At 31.1% G+C, this 15,368-nt stretch overlaps 1 protein-coding gene across 3 annotated transcripts in view; it reads left to right on the top strand.

Moving 5' to 3' along the window:
* LOC125052711 (CUGBP Elav-like family member 3-B) overlaps positions 1-15,368 on the top strand; it is a 447,174-nt gene that overhangs the window by 420,204 nt on the left and 11,602 nt on the right. For all 3 annotated transcript variants that reach the window (XM_047653702.1, XM_047653703.1, XM_047653704.1), the window contains 4 exons: positions 13,478-13,636; positions 13,934-14,048; positions 14,472-14,648; positions 15,199-15,291. In XM_047653702.1, the coding sequence (XP_047509658.1) occupies positions 13,478-13,636; positions 13,934-14,048; positions 14,472-14,648; positions 15,199-15,291 (544 nt within the window). The remainder of the gene's footprint in view (positions 1-13,477; positions 13,637-13,933; positions 14,049-14,471; positions 14,649-15,198; positions 15,292-15,368) is intronic.

The raw sequence follows: 15,368 nt of genomic DNA, 5'->3' as shown, positions 1-15,368 counted from the left end.
TTCTTTAAAAGTAAAAACATATTTTCAACTAAATACCTCTGAGAAGTAATCGGGATGAAATCTATTAACATAAAATAACAAACGCTAATTAGGTTTTGTCGAGCGAATACTTCCCGCATAATTTTATCTTGCCACCCGTTATTAAATGAATTTAGTTTATTACAATTTTTATTACTTTTATTCAAATATGTTCGGCGTAAGTCCGTCGTATGTCCTGAGTTTATATTAAATTAGAAAAACGTAATAACTAGAAATCAAGAGTTGGTTGATACGGAAGTATTTTTGATATAAATTATGTTCTTAAATATGTTATTATCTTCTCTTAACAATTATAATATAGTACATCCGCTAAGAATCATAGTTCTCACAATAAAATAAAAAAGATCTACACAAAATTTATGCAATAAAACAAAAATTGTATTATTTAAATACATATTAATTTATACAACAGAGTATATTAATTAGTCTAAAAATAGGTAAATGCCTTCTACACATTTGACATATAAAACACAATATGTACGCATTGTATGAGAGAACTTAAAATAATAGGCAGTCGTATTTCGAAGGTAATAAATGCTAAGTGCGCCTTCCTGCTCTTCTCAGGTCATATGCAGATGTCAGTTTGCCTAGTCATTACAGCCGATCCTTGTATAGCTTCGCTTTAAAACACATGAAATGAGATTAAATACTAAAGTTTTTATAGAGGTATTTTGCTATTAGTATAAGATCCCGCTATACAACGACCTTCACCGAGATGCTTATTTAATGAAATTTATTTTATATTTAATTTAATATGTCAATAAATATAATCCATATGGGTTGCCTAGCAAATTTCAGTCCAGAGTATGTTTAATTAATATTTAAAAAAAATTTTTTTTTTTATAATTTGCATGTAGTAAATTTTTTGAACTTTTTTCAATCAATATTTTTAATCAGGGTAGTATTATATATGTATCACTAAAACCTTCTTTTATACTAAAGATGTATATATACTTTAGTGTCACATAAAAAATATACACATAAATAATTAATTGATTAAAAACAACCTAACTTTTGCATATTCTATGGGCTTCATACTTTCGATTGGTATAGAATTTATCTAATAATCATACCGGTGAAATGTTTAAAAAAATATATTTTTTTTAAATTAATTAAAAATACTCTGGACTGAAATTTGCTAGGCAACCCATATGGATTATATTTATTGACATATTAAATTATATATAAAATAAGTTTCATCAAATAAGCATCTCGGTGAAGGTCGTTGTATAGCGGGATCTTAGACCATATTTATTTCATAGCTAATTTAGATGTTAAATAAAAGTTTGTTATACGAGATTTTTTAACGTGCATATATTAATCGTATTCATATAAAATGTATTCATTTAAAGACGTCGCGTCGTCTTAGTCGCGATAAAGTTTATTTATTTATTTACACTTCGTTGCAACAAAAAAAGAATGAAACACAATACGAAAAAAAATTATAAGGGATGCAACGGGCGGCCTTATCGCGATCTCTTCCAGGCAACCCTACTTAAAGAGAAAAACTAAAAAAAAGAAACATGATGCGTGCGAGAAGTGCAGAACCAAATGTTATATAAAAAATGTTTACTTTCCGTTATCACGACTTTTATGAGAAACATTGGTCCACTTATTTCCAATCTATTTAAATAATATTAGTATCTAGCTTTAATATCGGATAAACTGATTTATCACCGTTAAACATCAAGACAACTAGTTGTTATCACTACTGTATATTATATAACGATTATCAAGAAATTCTAGTCCATCTAAATGTCCTGAATATTCAAATCTACCCTCTCACTTAGACCACAATTAAAGGCACCATTATATATGCATCAGGGTCCCCATTTTTGCATTCCTAATAGGGATCATTGTGTAATTATTCATTCGTTAGAGGGTCTATAGGAAACCTACTAAAACGTCAGGTTTGTGCCTGTACTTCGAATAAATCTCCATTTATTCGGATTTTTTATTAATTCGTGATTTATATTCGCTCTTGGTATCGGGATAAGCCATTATGGCTGCTGAATGTTATGGAGATTATGTGTGTTGATGACATGCGTCATGTGATGGAAATTATAGGAATAAAAGGGAATGTGTATGTCTTACAAACGAGTTTATGGGCTTTAAAATAGCTATATAATCTTTGTAATCTCATTTCATTTGGTTTACGTTGAAACTTTCTTTAGGATAAATATATATATATAAGTATACTAGCTGATCCGGAAAACGTAGTTTTGTCATGTATATCATTTATAATAAAAACATAGGGGTTGATCGTAGAGGGGGGGGGGAATTAGGGGTTGTATGTATTTTTAATGCTGTATCATAAAAAAATAAAAAACAAAAATTTACCTAAATTTTAAAAAATAATTTAGGAGTGGACGGGTAGTTAACATTTAGGGGGATGTTGTCCGATTTTCAGACATACCCAATGTGCACACAAAATTTCATGAGAATCGGTCAAGCCGTTTCGGAGGAGTTTAACTACAAACACCGCGACACGAGAATGTTATATATTAGATTTGGTATAGCGTTATATGTATTCGGTTATATAAAATATAAAAAAAAACAATAATATACTCTAATGTATGCTTCTTTTAAGACTAAATTGTATCTGATGTATGTCTGTATTTGTACTTTCTACAAACCTATAAAGACCGCCGTTCAATAGGTTCCAAAAAAACAGGTTCAATAAGTAATGATTAGCAGCGAAAAAGGACTCAAAACTATAATATATTTCAATAAATTCACCTAAATTACACGTCACAATATAGAGTTTATTCAAAAATATTGTTTTGCAATCATCGCTAAGGGATTTTACCATAAATTTTTAAGCGAATGGCCGCGCACGTCCTTTAAAGTGGACAAATTCACTATCTATACCTTAAGCTATCTATAAAGAAAGCGAGTGCTTTCAACAAAAATTGCTCCGATCCACCGCGCTCAATCCATTTTGCCGGCAGTGAGGACGGATGTTTTATTTTCTACACCTTGTTTCAACTGATTAAATTCATGCGAGGACAACAGGGGGCTTACTTACTTAGATACGTCTCTTGTTTTGTACACTTCATGATTTAAAGTGCTACGGGTGAAGCTAAAACTGCAATACAATACTTGTCTATTTATTTCTATACCTTTTTTTTTAATTTGAAAAATTTTACTGTGGCTCGGGAGTAGAATACAAATCTACAAATAATGTGAAAAGTTTACGTTAAGAAACATAAAGGCTTTGCTTGGGTCCAGAGTCCAAACAACGCACCTCTGGGATCAGAACTGAATACTTAACACAAGTGTTAGATTAACGGTTAAGCGTCTTACTTACAAAAATTGTATAATTTTATTTGTTTTAAAAAAAATAAGATGTAAAATTGCATAGCAGAATGTCGCACCTAGTGTCCAAATATTTCACGCAACGAAAAGAAACGTTACTTTATACTTTTCGGTGGCAAGAGAAAAATAACCCCAAGGAAACGGGTACGGAAATGTTTCTCAAATGGTTCATTTCTGTAATAAAAATAGAATGAGAAAGAAACTCAAGTGGGAAAGAGACAAAATATATTTATGTTCTCACTGATATTTTTATAGCCTATTCAATGTCACAATAAACCAAAGCAAGCTTTTTGGTTTATATTAAGAGTTCTTTTTTCTTAATGGAATTCTGTCGTTCGTTAATGACAATGACTTAGTTTGTTATTACGCTGGTATGATGACGCTTACCCGATCATGATAATTTTTGTACCAGCGAATGGACTTAACAAAAATAGGAAATAAAAAAGCATTGGAATTGTTCAACACAATTACAGAGACGATTATCCTAAATCTCAAAGCCTTTTAATATCGCATAATATGAGAATAGTCGGAAAATATCTATGAGCGGGTATAATGACCCCATGTTTGTTTAGCGGTGATTTAGTAAAGGTATCATTGGAAAAATGCCAACTGTTTGGCGACGTGCGAAACTTGGACATAGATCTATTTTCTAATCAAGTTTACACTTTCGTATGTTAGCGATAAACTAGGATAACTTATTACTTCTTTTATGCAACATTCTTGTTATTTTTCGTACTATATTTTATAATCGTAGTTATAGTAAACGTCGCTATATGTAGTTGAGAGTAAAAAGACGCGAACTTTAAATTAAAACATACTAATTTCTGCGATAAGTTTATATAACGATTTATGATAACCATCTCTTTTTACTACAACATAAATACAATTTGTGAGAAAGAGGCGAACGATTAGTAAGAACAGTACAATTTCACTGATTTATTTTTAAGAGGAGGTTTAGAGAAAGAAGTATACACAATAAAAAAAGAATACGAAATGTACTATGAAATTTAGACCGAAACAAAATCTTATATGCTTAAAAGATTTCATCTGTTCACTCTTTACCATATTGTTCACTTTATTAAACCCTACATTACCTCTATCTACGTTTTAATTCTTAGCCGAAATTGGGTGGAGTAACTAAATGAGTTCCCTAATTGTCTCTGCGCCGGCAAGCGCAGTCTTTGCAAGGAGTGGTTAAAAATACAAAGCAGGTAGAATGTGCCCAACGGGGAAATGTAAACGGAGTGCATTTAAACAGTTCTGTATGCAACTTCCATGCACTATTTTAGTTCCATTGCATAAAAACTTGTATTGTGTACTGTCGGATTTTGGTTTTGAAATTTTTATTGATTAGGTAGGTAACTTAATTACTTTTACTGGTATTTTCTTTAATAATATATTCTACTTTCTGTTCAATTAATTAAACTCGGTGAAGATTATTTAGCAGACTAATACTATATATTATTAGCACAATACATTTATTATTACATAAAATGTTTAAGATGAGATGACAGTTTAAAACTCATTTTTTTTTTATATATAATATTTTGCTAGGTACCTATATCTTTGTCCAACAGTACAACCTATAATATAAATTGTTTTGCATAATTCTAAATAAATAATACAAAATATATCCATATTTTATATATGTAAAGTTTTTAAAAGTGTTCCATTAATTCTTCAGTAATTTATTACTATCAACGTGGCATAACTAAACACAATCTACAATATTCATGACATAACAGTCTGGCAAAAGAGCATCTTGACAATAATAGTTCAAGCAGCTAACGGTAGCAAACATTTGCATAGAATAACAGCAAAGTACTGTAAGACCGCCCCAATCCTAGAGATTCGGCCACTCCAATCATACCAGAGGTGTGCTTACTGTAAAATATAGACCAATGTATACACTCCGCTAGTTTGAATTGAAATTTGCATATTTATAGGGTCAGTCCATTTAGCAATCGAAGTTTAAATGTTCAATTTGTGCATTTATGCAGCGTAGTTTAATTTGCTTTCTTTCAGTTAAAGACTTGTTTTTATTAGTTTTGTAATTTCAGTAATTATTTATTCATAATATATATACCTAGACAAATTTTATTTATTACTAATAGTAAAAAAATAATAATAATAAAAGGGTGCGTGTACTTATGCACGCGCGTAAGAAGTTATACTTATTTGGCATTATTAAAAATAGTTTTTGATTAAACTAATTAAACTATTACAATTAAATAATCAAAGACTGGAAAAGGAGTCATTATAGTTAACAATAAATAAATATTTATTATTATTCTCTTACATTAAGTGTAACATAAATTCTATTATTAATCGAATGTTGTTTTTAAATTATGTCCAATGCCGTAGCATCTTCCGTGGGCAACTGTTAATTTTGTGTCACGGTGCGCGCGCTTCGTAAAATTTCACTCTTATAAATTTTTCATAACGCGCCTAAAGAAGTATAACTTCAATAAAAGATTAATATACAAATAAACATTACATCTAACAGAAAAAATCCACGAATTGAAAAGATTTCAAAAAGCAAAAAGTTAAATTTCCAAAATGTAGATTTATATCAATCCAATCACAAAAAAACGTCCCTACTGAACAATCTCAATATTAAAATAAGCTTTAAACTTAACAATAAAAGTCGTAATAGCGTTAGGAAAGAAATAATACGCAAGCTGTCGGCGGTGTTTCAAAAGGCCTTAATTCTTTGAGCGGAAAGTGCGTTGTTTTATAAATAAACAGCTCTGCTATCAGTTGTCGACACTCGAGAGACGCCGGATTTAATAAAAAGAGCCCTATTGCTGTTGCTCTGTATAAAAGAGCCCTTATCTAAAAGTATGGAAGCATTCAAGAGAAAATTATGTGAGATGCCGAGTAAGAAAATTAATGAGCTAAAAATGAGTGCTGCGACGAAACTAAGCGTTTAATCGAGCTGTGCTTTGTGGTTTTATAAAGTGACACCTACAGCTTTTTGTTTTTATTATCAGGGACTTACGTATTTTTAATCGCTATCGTAAATTTTGCTTTTAATATTTGTTATGTATCAAATGTTATTTGGATTTTAAAACGTTTAATTAAAATTGTCCAATTACTGTATGATTAGTTTCATTGGATATCGCTTTTGACAATGTCAATGTCTTAAACATTTATCAGTTAAATAAAATAAAATAAACATTTATAATTATCACATTAAACAATAAGTAAGAAAAGTTAAATATTACATTTATATTCTAAACTACTTAAATAAACTATTAAAAGATTCTCAATTTTAAATTTCGAAAAATTATTTAATAATATAAAAAAAATATTGGTTTTTTGTAAAGTAGGTTTACGATCGAGATGTTTACGTGATAACGTCTTATTGGTGATATAAGTTTTTGGGAAGTAAGGAATTAATGAAGATAACAATTTTTTCAAATTTTAAATTACATCTATCGTTTTATTCACACTTTTGATGATAAATTTCGGGTGTAAAATGACAAGTTTACTTATTCGACTATGATATACATTTTTCTTCATACATTCACGGAATGACTGGCAGCGCTCGAGATGAGACGGGAGATCGGTCCGTCTCTCTCTCGTTATACCTGCGATCGCGCTCGTGAGGTTTTGGTGTGACACAAGTTTCTGAACATGTCACCCGACTAAAACGATTTTAAAGACGTTATCACGTCAAAAAACGTGAAATGACAAGTACCGCTTAAATATAATCCCTTATTTTCTACACAATATCGAAACACACTTTGGAAACCCAATAACATGTTTCTATAAAACAAATAGCGTAAATCTAATGGTTCATTTTGAATACAAACATTGTACACATGTTCCTGACATTTAAATTGAAACTGCAAAGCAATAATTGGCTATGCTGGCATATAGTAAAACGAATCATAGGCTCATGAATAATACACTAACGGTATTATTTAATGGTTAGAAAATTAATTGTATATTCTAATTCGATTATTCTGTATTAGGTTGGTCAGTTTTTTACAAAAACAGTATAGAATCTGAAGATTCTCTTAAATGCAACATTGTTATTATATTATTTGTATATTAAATATTTCTACTTTTATTGACATAACCTTTACATATTTAAAGAAAACACTTTTTTACCGGATTATATGATGATGAGATGATTATAACTTCAATCCGGTAAAAAAGTGTTTTCTTTAAATGAAAAAAACATTGTTCATTACGTAATTATAAATTTTTTAGTTAATGTCATCTATAAATTAAGAATAAACTATTGTTTGTACGACGAGCACTACGTAGGCTTATGTCGTAGCTGGAAGTCTTTCTATCTTTCGTTAGTACTTGCAAGTAACTTATCGCTATAACGACAGTAACTGAAACCCAATGAACGACACAATGCATAGCGATTATAATAAATGTTCACTAATACTGCTTTTACGGTGATGGAAAACATCGTAAGGAAACTGGAATGCAAAGGAACATGGTCAATGTTTGAATTGAGTTTGGAGATGTCTTCACCACGAAAGGCTGCAAAAATATATATATCCACAAATCCCATTTGGATTACGATATTTTAACCATTAAGTTGGTACTTGTACACTCACAACAATGTGTACGAGTTCCGCCAACATCTAAAAATCAAACAGATCGAAAAGTAAATTTTCATGTAAGTTACAGCACTGATGGAATAATTGTTACGCTTTTAAAAAGCTACATTTAATATTACTCTTGGTACATATAACATTAAAGGGAGCTGTTAAGAAATAACCTCGAACTGATCCAAATTAATGACGTCATTCAGATTACGCCCTGACTCGATTACCACCTTCTAATAAAAGTAATAATGTTTCATAGATCAATGAGATCAGTCGCATTAATCCGAGGGATCGTGTATTAGGTAATTAATTCCTATGATATCTCTGCGATACAGGCTTCTTTATATGTCTCTATTTTATTCCTATATATGTACAATCTACTAATATTCCTACTTTTCCACTAGCTTCTTAACTCGTGTACGAGTATTCGTTTTATATATTTTCTTTTCTTGTGTCTTGTTTATGGGTAGAACTTTCAAAAATTCTTTAACAGATGGTACATGTATTCCTAAAACACGTTTATATTAATATACTAGTCACGACAAGTAGTTTTACACATACGAGTATAAGATATAATTAAGTGTTAATACATAACTTTCTTAATATATAATAAAATGTACTTTTAATGAGAAATTACGACAAAGAGAAGATCCTGCTGTATTAAATATTAATTAAGACACCTTTAAGGCGCCATACATTTGTAATGTGCCCTAAATTAATTTTAGTAATTGTTCAATGTCTTGCTTGGGGGAGGAAATTAAGAGCTTTATTATCATTTCTGTAAATTATAGTTAGTTTGACCTAAAATGACTTCTAACAAATCCATGCTCATATGAAGATTAACAATAAAATTAGTGTGACATTCCTTTTACATATTATATTACATATACATCTATTATATTATATACAGCAGGAGCTAATATAAAATAAAAACAGCGAAAACATATGTTTTAGTTAAACAGTGTAATAAAACTGATTATATATATTTTTGTAAAATTACATAAATTATTTCGCTTTCTTTCTTTCTCTTTTCAGATCTTTTAAGATTTCGATAAAAGATATATAGATTATTCGTAACCCTACAACGCAATTTTGGTAGCTATGTAGGTGCACTATCATAAGCCGCTGCCTCTAATTGGGGCTCACGACCCACTCTAATCCTGCCCCGTATTATTTACCTTCCCTATTGTATTATTTATTTTGTCTGATATATTTATAAGATATTGCTAACTTGGTCTTAAATTAGATCCAAGTAATAGGAAATCGAATATTATTTTTGTGATTCATAAATAAATTATTCATCTTAAGATGAACTCTTGTACAATTTCTATATATATAAAATTGTTGTGTCACAATGTTTTGTTTTAATTCTTATGAAATTTTTTATGCATATTCAGTAAGTCTGTCTGAAATAATGGTTGGTTAAGTAACATTACCTCATGAACAGGAAACAGTAACTGAAACTATGTTCTTTCACATTTAATCTTAATAAGTTCAGCAGTTTGAATGTTAATGAGATATTATTATAAACAAACTAGATTTGTAGATTTTGGGAAGAATTATATCTTTAAAAAAACTATTATTATTTACAATTGTTGTGTTAAGGAAACAATCTCTAATTTTTAATCACCCATGATGCATTCATAGTAACTGTAGTAAAATTCTAAGCAATGCTCTTTTTAGAAATTTATATTGTAAGTTGCATATGATGTTAAAAATAATAAGTAATTTCTGCAATGGAGCATTTCTTAATGCATTTTTTGCCTCACACCAATACTATGTGGAACAAACTGCCCATTGAAGTATTTCTGAAGCAATTTGGCCTATGGTCCTTCTATTAACGAGCGCACCAAAAAGATGTTCTTAAAAGACCGGCAACGCACTTGCGACCCCTTTGTCATTGCTAGTGCACATGGGCGGCGACATCATTCAAGATTTAATACGTTTTACTCAGTGCATACATATTTGCCTAACCTTAATTTTGTATTAGTTACAACAAATATACTACTTTAGTTCACAAAATATAATATCTGTGCAATATTTGAGAGAAATTTGATGTTAAATATAAACCACCGCCCATGGGGACAACCACAGCGCTAGTTTGTTTGGAACTGGGAACATGAATACGTTGGAATTGTTCAAATGAATTATTTCACACACACGTCACATTTATGAAATACTTTGAATTCCCTACATTTTAAGTACGTGAAACTTTTCTTGGGTTTCTTTTAAGTCTATTAAAAGTATAAATACCCAATTTACTTCGTATTGAGAAGCATGTAACTCAAATTAACAAAGAATACCACTAAGCATAATGGCTACTTGAAAAAGTCTTTATTTGATCTCGTATTAAACGGAAGAGCCAATAGCGAGCCGACTTCCGTGCTAGGAACAGTCCTTTTACAATAATTGGGTGATGAATAATACAAAAGCCAGTTATTGCAAGCCGAAATTGGAATAAATAAATGCCTCTCGAATTGGCCCTTGGTGAATGTTTTGTAAGGGTATTTTGTCTCTGGTTTTTGTATAAAACCTTTATCAAGATTAAAAATAAATTTTCGTCGTATTCTGTGACTAAAAAACGGCTATCAAAATATTCAATTAATTTGTATATGTTATATTAGTTATTTTACACGCATAATTAATTTTTATAGTATTATTAATTTCAGCTTATTTTTGATCTTAAGTGGGATTATTTTGTTATAATAAATGGGCTCAGTTTTATGATGGAGATAAGTCGGTTCCACCAATAGGTAACAATGTTTATGACAATAACATTTTACCTTACAAAGCTATTTTCGTTCGTAAAACGTCCCCAAATTAAAAGATACCTCACATTAAGCTTAGTATATAAAACAATCAAGTTAATGCGGCAATAAAATCTCATTCCACGGGGAAGCCGGGACAAATCCACGGTTCTTCGGCCACGGGCCGGCCTTTATAGCCGAAATAAACTTTAAAAGATTTCAATTAACTTCTACCTCAAGGCAGTAAGGCTTAAATTGCCTTACGAGATGCTTTCTTGGCAAATTTATAAAATCTTTGCAAACTAGCTTATTGCCAACGTATTCTCAAAAAGTCATTAATATTCATCGAATGTGAAAAAATAAAACGAAGTCTATACGAAACTATAATTAGAACAAAATTATTCGCGAGTCGTTGCGAAGAGCTATTTTAAATGCGGCATCAAGTAACGTTAACTCGGGGCGGTATGGCGGTAGGCTTTCAAGGAACAATGGCGTACAAGCGTCTTCGACAAGAGCTCCCATTTATATGAGGGTATTAAGCCGACTAGCCCGTAATAAAATGGGCCAGATTGCAATTACTTTAAGTGATTTGTAACTGCAGATATTTTGCAAGGAAATTTGTTTTTGATTTAAGTATTATTGTAAGATTTCACTAGTCATATGTAGTTTTTCGAATCAATTGCAGTCGTATATCTGCAATTGATTCGAAAAACGAGTATAAATAATATAAATGTATGTATTTAGATAATGATACTAAATTAACTATCGATAGATCATAAAAACTGATTTACAGTTCAGTGATAAACACATAAAAATAATAATAATTAAGCGTCATTTATTCCTTGAAAAATTTACACAATAAAATTTACAAAAAGTTACAAAATATACACATAAAATACATACACACACATAAAATACATACATATATATATCCTCTAAGATAAACAAATATAATTCGATTATTCTTGATACTTAATTTATAAACAGGACCCTCGTAACTAACATTAAACATCGTTTATAATAAAAAATTATGCCAGTATACGTCTATACAATGTCTGCTAATTAGGCTGTATACATCTACTTACTATCATAACTTTCGGACCTCAATATAATACAGGACTACTTGGTAGTAACCAATATATATGAAACTTTCAATCTTGATGAATCTCAAACTATTATTCAAACTAAGTATAATATTTGTCGAAACCCTCACTACTTCGTGTAAATAGGCTTAATCTGAAATTCTCAATCACTGTTTGTCTATCAATTAGAGAAACCAAATCTGCGGTTTTGTGTTGATTAATCGAAATATCGTAACTTGGAAAATAGCTCGGTTACGAATTGAATATGAACTAAACTTGAACTTAATTTGTGTTACATTTAGTTACTGACAAACTTATAATTTTGTATTTGAATTTAAAATATAATTAAATTACATTATTTATTATTATTATTACTATGTTGTTTAAGAATATTGTAAATACTGTATTGGAAATTGTCATTTAAATATTTTGGTATAAATATTTTTTTGTTACTATTAAAATATGTCAAATTCATATAAAATATATTTTACACTATTTTTTACAGAAGGTCAGGAAGCAAATAAAAATAGCAGAATATTAATTGTATATTGTACTCTAACATTATTTTAAAGATATAGATACAAACAATATACTCTTATTAATTATTGAAGGTATTAAACAATTTTTCTTATTCTTACCTATCTACTACGAGTATCTTAATAAATTTAACGACATAAATCTGTAGATATATTATCTTAATTTAATTTAATAATATAATACTTTACATATCATATAATAATATAACTTATATTGCATACACAATAGATCTCAATAATGTTGATAAGTTTGTTTACAATTTGGTAGAATCCAAATTACCTAAATAATCAAGCAGTTGAAAGCTAACAATAATGCTACACCACTTACGTAATTAGTACAAAACGTTTATAATAAAAGCTTATAGTCAATTAGAAAACGCAAGCCTCTTACAAAAGTTTATTGCATTTTTGGAGTGGAGCCGAGACTTGTTGCATCGGCTCCCAACCTGTTGATGCCTATAGCGGTATTTTTGCTATACATAATGAATGCATTGTAGCTACGAGAGTTGCCTACGGCCTACTCTTGCATTTTTAACGATTGAACACCGCTCTTTAGTGTGAAGGGTCTTTTAGCTGATAAATGGTAGATAATTCTGTCTTAAATATCTTTAGGGGTGGTAAAATTATATAAAATAAAATGGCTTAAAAATGTATATAATATATAATGTGTATATAAAATAGAATGAGGTTTATGGTAGTAAAATACATAATTTCTTGTTATAAACCGCTGAACTCTTGAATAAAATAAACGTATCATTTACACTTGTAGTTCATTTCGCAAGCAGATTCTCTTGTTCAAAATAAGCTTTTGAATTAACTTGCGGCGTCTCAACACGATCGCTATCTACGAGTTTCATCCACAAAATGCCTCAAAATGGACGCGAAAATTGTTGAGAATTTCACACTGAACCGAGATTGTGTGCCGACCTAATGAAGAAGAGCTGTTAAATTTAACACGATATGACGTTGTATTTTAACATGTGCGGTGATAACAAGAATAAATATGTAGACACGTGCATAAACGGGGTAAAATTAACTTTTATTTTCTAACGAACGATGTAAGGCTGCTGTATAGTAGAAATTGCTTTATTATGATTTCATGAAATCAAATATCTCACTCTGCCCAATTTTATAGAGTTATAGAACTTAAGCCAAAATTAAAGATACGCGTTTGTTTACAGGGAGCTTCCTCCAGCTTAGTTGTGAAATTTGCGGACACAGAGAAGGAAAGACAACTCAGGCGCATGCAACAGATGGCCGGCAACATGAGTCTGCTGAATCCGTTCGTGTTTAATCAATTCGGAACCTATGGCACCTATGCCCAAGTTATTACCGAACAGGTACTAAATCACTTTTATTTAAAATAGCAGCTGCTTTACGAGAAATAAAATATATACGTCCCGTCCCGGTGATGGCGGCGGTGGACAAACGGCCTTAGTCAAATTGCGTACGATGGAACTTTCTAATTTTAATTGCAATAATATACAAATGTAAGAATCAACTTATATTTAAATATAAGGGAATTTAGTTATAAAAGTGTTTCCATTATTCGCTATTGCAGAAAATAAAAAGAAAATCATTCTTCATTTATTCCTTGTAAATATAAAATTATTAATGTATGGTATTGTATGGTACAGCAACAAGCTGCACTGATGGTGGCGGCGACTGCGCAGGGTTACATCAGTCCGATGACTGCGCTGGCGTCGCACGCGCTCAACGGAATGGCCAACTCAGTGGTCCCGCCTACGTCTGGTTAGTAAATAACTACTACTAATACTAAAGTATCTTTTAAGGGCCTCATAGCCTAGCGGTCTTATTAAGTGGCAGCTAGGTGAGGGGTACCGGGTTCGATTCCCGGTACGAGAGCATGTTTGTATTTAATTTAAATTTGTTCTCGGCCTTTGGGAGGGTTGTGCAGTACCGGGCGAGTGCCTAAACCGTACATGGAGGACATGGTCGAATTTCTAAGGCAAAAAGCACGAATTATAAAAATCTGGCGCTGGCTAATGCACAAACCGTGCCAGAGCCATAAAAAAAAAGTATCTTTCGAACATTAGCATAGTCGTAGAACTTAATAGAAATTCTTTAACGTTTTTAGTTTATAAAGAAGATAAGCATGGAAGATACAGTATTGCGTACATAGGTACATATATCTAAACCTATACGTTTTTACAGAGAACTTCACGGGCCTGGCGATAGGTACAGGTGGAGGGCAGCCCCTGAATGGTGCTTTGCCTTCTCTGCCGTCTCCGACCATGCCTGGCTTCAACATGGCAGCGCAGACGGCTAATGGCCAGCCACCACCGCAGGAAGCTGTCTACACCAATGGTATACATCAAACTTTTACTGGACGTGAGTACCTGATTATTTGTTGAACATAGTTATAATTATTTTATTCTGTGCCAAGGTTAGATAGCTAGAAAATTACTCGATGATTCAAAATTAGAATTCATTGATTTAAGTTAAATGAGGCGACTATTTAAATAATATAGAGAAATAGCATTCATAAAAAATAATGTGACTCGAAAATATGCTGAAAAGTATAATAAAAACCCTGTCGGAAAAGCCTAAACACATTATTTTTCTGTTTTCATCGCACGAGTGAGAATTGTTTGTTCCTTATTTTTCGCTTAATATTCGACACCCTGCTTTGCTACAAAGATGGCAAGATGCCAAACAGTAAGATTTTGTTAGAGAAATATATTTTTACATATACTTAGTAGCAAATTATTGCTTAATATAGCTGGTTATTGTGAAATTCTGATAACGTAAGTAAATGTGAAATCGTTTACGTAACAGTAAAGAGTTCGTAATAATGTATAAATATCATCTGTTAAGTGAGGTCAATTGCCGTTTCCAGCGTTTGTGTCATATAGTAATAACGTATTGCTAAAATTTCCAGCTGTTCCAGTAACAGCCCAAGGTCTACCAAACGGTGAGGCTGCAGCGCTGCAACATGCAGCGTACCCCGGTATGCAGCCATTCCCTGGAGTCGGTGAGTAACGTTCATATACCCTACAATGTATGAAAATAAAGCACTCTTACCGTGAAGACACACTTCTAATAAGATTG

Source organism: Pieris napi, chromosome 9 (genome assembly GCF_905475465.1).
Source record: "Pieris napi chromosome 9, ilPieNapi1.2, whole genome shotgun sequence".
Lineage (NCBI taxonomy): Eukaryota > Metazoa > Arthropoda > Insecta > Lepidoptera > Pieridae > Pieris > Pieris napi.
Note: the sequence above shows the minus strand (reverse complement) of the source record. Positions and strands in the feature narration are given on the sequence as shown.